A 6,980-nucleotide genomic window follows, 5' to 3' on the forward strand; every position below is an offset into this window, starting at 1 on the left:
AGGACAGCGGTGACTTGTTGACTGACAGGTGATGCTGCTGTGCAACTCTGTCATTGAGGATCTGATCTAAAAGGTCATTTAAAATTATTCTTGTCTCTTGAGAAATTTTAACACAAAATCAACAACTTCTAACTCCAGACTTCCCATGTCTCCATACATAACAAGCAAAAGAGTGGAACAGTCTGTTTTTATTGTGATTTATAACTACATCAGGCATTTTTGAAAGTGTTTTTAATACTGCAGAGTATCTTGAGAAATAATGTATGTGTATATGTTTTAATTAAAGCACGTTGTTGACTCATTTAAACTTCAAACCCTTGAAAGAGGAACAGAACGTAGCTTCCTGGAATTTCCTAAGAAGTGGTTTTGTCTCTCTGCATAATGACAAATAGGTAAAGCTACACAAGACATTTGGAGAAGAAAACCAGTATGGACCTCTTTCTCTGGAGATGTTTCAACAACTTTCTTGTTTTTCATGAAGCATTTGGTGGGATGGAAGCAGCAGGAGGGGACATTCCCAGCTCAGTGCATTGACTGTGTTGCATCTGTTGGGTGTGACTCCATAATTTCTTGAGAACGTGCAGCCTTTCTGGGTCCCTAGTTTTTTGTTTGTGGTTTTGGGTTTTTTTATTCATCAGGGTTAGAAAGTTAATATATTCATAAGTGATACATGTTGGCCAGTACATCTTCAACTCAACTGGTGGGAACATAAAGGGCAGTATTTCCTTGTACTTACAGTGGTCACCAGTGAGTTGTTAGAATCGTGACATACGAAATGAGTTTTAAATCAAATTGAAACCCTCTTAGGAGTGTCGATGACTGTAGGGATTAATAGAACCCTCATGAAAGCTTTGGGAATCAGTCTTCTGAACTCAGATAAGCTAACTTCTCCTAAGCTATGTTTTAGGGCCCTGCTCCTGAATCTTGCCATTAATTGCTTTCCCAAGTAACAAACTAGCAGTAGGTTTAAGGCATGATTTCAAGTGCTAACTTACCTTCTAATAAAACTTCCCCAGGCTTTTTTGTTAAAACATATATAATACTAATTTAGATACTAATTTGGACTTGATTATCTTAGGGGACTTTTCCAACCTTAATGATTCGATGATTCTATGATTCTGTAATTTAAATGTTTGTACAGCAATCCATAAAAATTCTAGGACCTCACTGGAGATGGTCACCTGTGCAAACCAATACTTCATTTTGTTAATATTCCGCATTAAACAAAACTTACTAGAATGTCTGTGAAAACATAATAACAAATTAAAATTCATTTAATAGCAGTACTAAGTCAAAAGGAGCCTGCACAGGCTTGCTTTGGCTGCCCATTAGTTTTCCAAATCAATAAGCACATAAGAATTCAACCTGGACTTTGGCAGGATCTGAAAATGATTATTTTTTTTTAAGAGTAAGTGCTTTTCTCCTAAAATTCATTCTCTTAAGCATCAACATAGAGCACATTTTCATAGCTAACTTTTTGGCAAAGTAAGATATGTTTCCAAAGTGCACGGTTTTTCAGAATTGTCTTAGTAGACTAAAACAGTGCACTTCTGTCTCAGTCAAGCTTAACCGTAGGGTAGGTAGCTTTTTTTGAAGTTGGCTTACATACATAATACATTAACTTGCAGATGCTTATGCTCATGACAATTCTGGGAAATTATCGCCTGGTTTTATGAGGTAAAGGAGGGTAAAGTACAGGGCTTGATGTATGAGTTACATTTGTAGAATATTATTTTATGCTATGGAATAAGTTAGAGGAAGAAATAACCATTGTCTGTGTCTTAAAAATCTGCAAGGAAGAATGAGGCCCTCGGTCCTGCTGACCTCCGGTGAGACTTCAGAGGCTTTGGAGGCATTTGAGACATGGGGAGGACAGAGGAGAGCATACACCAGACTTTCATACTCTCCCAGCCTCCATATGTGGAAGGATAAATGCATTACCCTTATCCAGAAAAGATGCCCGGTAGCAGGAACCCAAATTTACCTGCCTCAGCTCAAGGGTTTAACCAAAATTTTGGGGTACAAATTTCTTTTAGTAAAGAGGAGATACAAGTGATAATGATGTTCCCTTGACCATCTCACCTGTTAGTAAGAAATGTAAAACCTACTGTCCCTTAAACCTGACAGAAATAAAACACAGCCCAAATAAAACAGATGGAGACACTGCTTATTTGTGTATAAACCAATTGGTGCAGAAGAATTGCAGCTCTTCTGTGCTGAGCTCTGACCTGCCTCGATAGCAGCCAGCCCAGTCCAGAAGGCACGTAGCCATGTTAGCCTAGGACTGTGCAAGCGAGGAAGACCCCTCCCCAGCCACCCCAGGACCTCTGCACAGCCTGCAGTATGTCATGTGAACCTTCCCAGAGCTGCGCACCCTTTGCTAGGCAGAGTTATACCAAAGATCTTTCCGTTTGGACTATGACTAGGTGTTTCTTTGATGCTGTATCACTGTCTCCTCTTTTAACCTCCTTTGCTCTTCTGAGAATAGAAGACACCTCCGCCCACACATAGCTCATGCGTGCCTTCATGAACGCAGCAGTGCTGTGACAGCTCTCTGGCTTCAGAGGGAACCACACATTGTCCTACTACCTCCTTACATGACAGGCAAGGATCAGACTTGAGTTTCTGTAAAGTTTAGCCCTTTAATATTGCGGCAATATTAAAGTGAGAGCTAGTGGGGCTCTTCTTCTTCCCCTGCCTGCAGACATGTTCTCTCTTGCTACTTATGCTTTGTGGTGAGCATACAGAAAGAGCCCTAGGAGTTGAAAGAAAAGGTAACCAAGGTGGAATGAAAAGGACAAAAAATGAAATGGGTAGGAAAGACCCCACGACTAATACTATTTTTTCTTTCGTTCCAGTGCGGTGTTTACCTGGACAAATTTATTGGTCGTTGTTGTTGAGCTGGATGGATCGGAGCAAGAAGCTTTGGACCTGGTTCCTTTGGTCACCAACGTGGTCCTGGAGGAACACTATCTGATTGTAGGGGTAGTGGTGGTTGTGGACATTGGTGTAATTCCTATCAACTCCCGTGGAGAGAAACAACGTATGCACCTACGAGATGGATTTTTGGCAGACCAGCTAGATCCCATCTATGTGGCCTACAACATGTAGTCTTGTACCTTAAAGCTTCCATGGACTTTATCATAGATGTATAAAATTTTTTGGTGTCCACTAAAAAAGTGTGCAGATAAGATGCTGACACTCATCAGAATGGAACTGTTTCTATTACGACTTTTCAAAGCAGTCATGATTGGCAGGAAATAAAATGTGAAATGCTTTCTTTTACCACTAAATTTTAGAAAAGAAGGACTATGGGGTAAGGCCCTTCAGTGTGTTGGAAAAGCCCATTTTAAACTTTTTTTTTTTAGCTTATTGGACAATACTGCTTTTTGAGTAAATGTGGCTTTGTATTTTACATTAAGTAAGCTGAAGTAGATTTTTCTTTATTCTGCCCTCCAAATGGATTCTTTTAAAACAATTTGCATACTAATACAAATAATTGTTTTCTTCATTTGTTCTAATATGTCATAAAAAGCTGATGAATACAGATCCATTACTAACTTAAGCCATTTTAGGTCCCACATGTTAGGAAACTATGTAGTGGTACGACGAGAATACCCAAAGTAGCACCTTTCAATTAGAAATCTTGCAGCTTTCTGTTGGAGATGCTGAAAGCCCAAAGGCCAAAGAGCCTTTGCTGTTAGCATTAGAATGGAATAAATTTATAAATAAGGTGTATTTCGGCAATGAACTTGCAAATATCTTTGTACTAAACTAAAAAGATAAAATAAGTTAACTACTTCTTCTGTAATTATGTACAAAACGTTTAATTTATTTTGATCTCTTTAGAAGTATAAAAGAGAAGAAACATTCAAGAATATTAAATTCTTGAAATGTTTGCTAATATAAAAAACAAAGTGTTGTATTATCTTGAGTGGATAGTATCACATCAAATATATATATATGAAATATAAATTCACTAATGACAAAAGATTTTAAAGTTTAAAATGCAGTACTTGTCACTTGCATGGTGTCTCCCACTGTAGATAATCAAATGTTACTCACAAATTTTTTGAAAAAAAGCAATCCTGGATTGCTAAGTATCCCTGTTGAAAAGAATCCTCTAGATACCAGCAAGTGGAATTATTGCTGCCTTTAAGGCAGTGAATGAATTTAAGACTAAAAATGCACTACAATAATTTTCTTTTCTTTGCCATGGAGGCAACAATAAATATTCGTGCTGGCATGTGCATACACTTGTTAGACTTAGAAAAGGCAGGTTGAGGAATAGCACTGTTGTCTAGCTGCAGAACTTTGTTGCACAATTTTTTTCATTGTTTTAGCTGGTGTTTTTATTGCTATAATGAAAAGTTTTGGGGTTATTTGCACAGAGTTATCAATTTGCCTCTCAGCTAGGACACGTAGCTCGGTGGCCAATGCATCCAGTTTACATTTACAGGAAACGATTGTTTCGATGGTCTCTAATTTATTCCTTAACAGAGAGGAGCGTACAGTCACTACAAACCGTTTGGCACGAATCGTGCACCTGCTAACTAGTCCCTAAACGCATTAAAACATCAGAGGAACCGATCTGCCTGTTTAAAGAACGGAGTCGTCCCGCGGTCTCCAATCTGAGGCCATCGCGGGAGAAGAGTAGGAAAACATGCATCACAGCTGCCTTCATTTTACTACCTTTGGATAAAAGAGAGGTTTGATTCCCCAATTCTGTTGTCTTCCCTGCACCCGGCACCCCTATTTTTTTAAAACCTCCCCCTTCCTTCATGTGGTTGTAACTGAATTGACCTGTTTGTGATCGAGTGGGATTTACCAGCTGCAGTCCAAGAATGCTTTTCTTATTGTCCCAAGTGACGTTCACGTGCTGGCTCTCATTACCGGATATGCATGACTAAGGTTGTTGCAGGGCAAATGTAATCATGTTTATATCACTTATAAGGGAGTCTCGATGCTGGGTGTTTAAAATCTTTTTAAAAGGTAGGGACGTTTTAGTCTGCATGTACAGTACAGAGCATCTTGCCATGTCAGACGCATTTTCTTTCAGACCATCCTCTCCGCCTTCACTGTCCTGTGAATAGCCCTATTCATGCTCTGAAGACCAATCCTATATTTTGTCAAATTCATTTTCTGCTCCCTGAAAAGAATAAAATCTGTTCTTAATGGCAAGTTGTTGTAAGGTTTCAGACAAGATGTTGATTGATTACGAACATAATTGCAGTGTGTGAACTAACTTGTGAAGTCCTGCTATCGCTGATCTCAGTACTGCAAAACAAATCTCGCTGTCGTTCAAAGCATCACTTTAACCTTCACGAAGTCAACTTTGCATTTGTAGAGAATAAAAGAACTGCAATGCAGTTGTGAAACGCAGTTAATAACAGATCTCTTCTGCAACCTGTCATCCGTGGTTGTTAAATCCTGAGTTAAGAGAAACGATAAACTGAGTTTCTGGTTTTGTTGTGCAAGCAAAAGGAAGGAAACATTTAAGCACCATCAGACTGAGCAATAAAGAAGGATTGTTCTGTATTAGAAATTGTACTGTAGATAAACCATTCATGAGAATGTATAAAATGTTTGTCTTGTGACCTTGTGCTTTTGGAGTCAGACAAAACCATGTAATCAACTTGATGCACATGCACAAAAAAGAGGGTACACAATGAACATTTAAACACAAAACTAATCAAACAGGAGCAGATTCCTCATGGTGCTTGTTTATTATATATATTTAATCCTGCTTGACACTTTACCCAAGGGAAGACTGTCCCTTTTATCAGTTGAATGTTAGCAGCGTTATTTCATAGAGTGTGGTGACTGGTTAGAGAAATTCATGTAACTCAGCCAATCACAGTTTCAAACAAAAATTTTTATGTGCAAAGGACAGCAACCTTCTTGTATGTTAAACCACCAGTACGCTTTGTACATCTGTGATAACGCCTGTTTTATATTCAAATGAACAAATAAAAGCTTTTATTTTTGTTGCTCTGAAAATATCAGTTTCTTAATTAGTCATCTAAAACGGAGCTTCTGAGAGCTGCGGATGCTCAGTGGAGGAACACGGAGAGCTATACTGTAATTTTATTTTGTTTACCTCTCGTTGCATAATTTATTAGTACAAATCATTATACTTTTAACAATGTTTAAATACTGGTGTGGGCATTTATTGCTGAAAGACTTTCATATGGCAACAAATGTTTTTTGTGAAATGTTTTTTTAATTCTTTTTAATATATTCAAATATACTGTTCACATTTTTGCTGAAAGTGTAAAGATTATTGTAAGCTTGGTAACATTTTGTGAGAAGCAATAACAAGCATTAGTACTGTAAAACTCCTCAAATTTGTCACTTATCACTTTTGTTGCAAGGTCTTGCTCCTGGCACATTGCTGATCAGTCACTTAAGTTATTGATCCAGGTGTCACAGCTCTGCTGGAGCTTTCTGCCCGGGGAGATATCTGGGTAACTGCTTGGTCACACACGTGGGGCTAGAACCTCCCTATCAGTTCAGAAGCCTTGGACGACCAGATAAAACCCCTAGGAAATGTGATCTGCCCATTTCCATCGGCCTTTTCCAAAAATACCTTGCTTGCAGAGCCGGCTCCCAGCCGCTGAGCAGCAGCATCCCCAGGGAAGAGGTTTGGCCCTAGCTCTGGTTTTCCAAGTGTGATTTCAAAGGGTGAAATTCCGAGACCCCATTTCTTTGGTAGCCCATCTGAGAAGCCCAAGGTATAAAATCCCACCTCCAATGGCTCAGATTTCAGGTTGCTCATCACAAGAGGCGGATGCAGGTTAGAGGACCCACAATTTTCCGGAGCAGAGGGTGCAACTCGAAAACTCTGGGTGGGAGAGGGCACATTAGGGGTGGCAGGAGGAGGAGGAGGAAAGAAGGGCAAGTTCCTGATTCAATTTTACAGATCATTTTAGAAACAAAAGTTTTTTGATGGTTTGTGCTAATGATGGTGAGGATTTTTA

At 39.0% G+C, this 6,980-nt stretch overlaps 1 protein-coding gene across 1 annotated transcript in view; it reads left to right on the forward strand.

The window, feature by feature from the left end:
- Positions 1-3,367, forward strand: part of DIP2C (DIP2 disco-interacting protein 2 homolog C (Drosophila)) — a 38,540-nt gene extending 35,173 nt beyond the window's left edge. Inside the window, exon 6 of the mRNA XM_010289287.1 lies at positions 2,859-3,367. Within this exon, the coding sequence (XP_010287589.1) occupies positions 2,859-3,111 (253 nt within the window). The 3' untranslated portion in view covers positions 3,112-3,367. The remainder of the gene's footprint in view (positions 1-2,858) is intronic.
- The last annotated feature ends 3,613 nt before the right edge of the window (positions 3,368-6,980 follow it).

Source organism: Phaethon lepturus, unplaced genomic scaffold (genome assembly GCF_000687285.1).
Source record: "Phaethon lepturus isolate BGI_N335 unplaced genomic scaffold, ASM68728v1 scaffold46166, whole genome shotgun sequence".
NCBI classification, from domain to species: Eukaryota; Metazoa; Chordata; class Aves; order Phaethontiformes; family Phaethontidae; genus Phaethon; species Phaethon lepturus.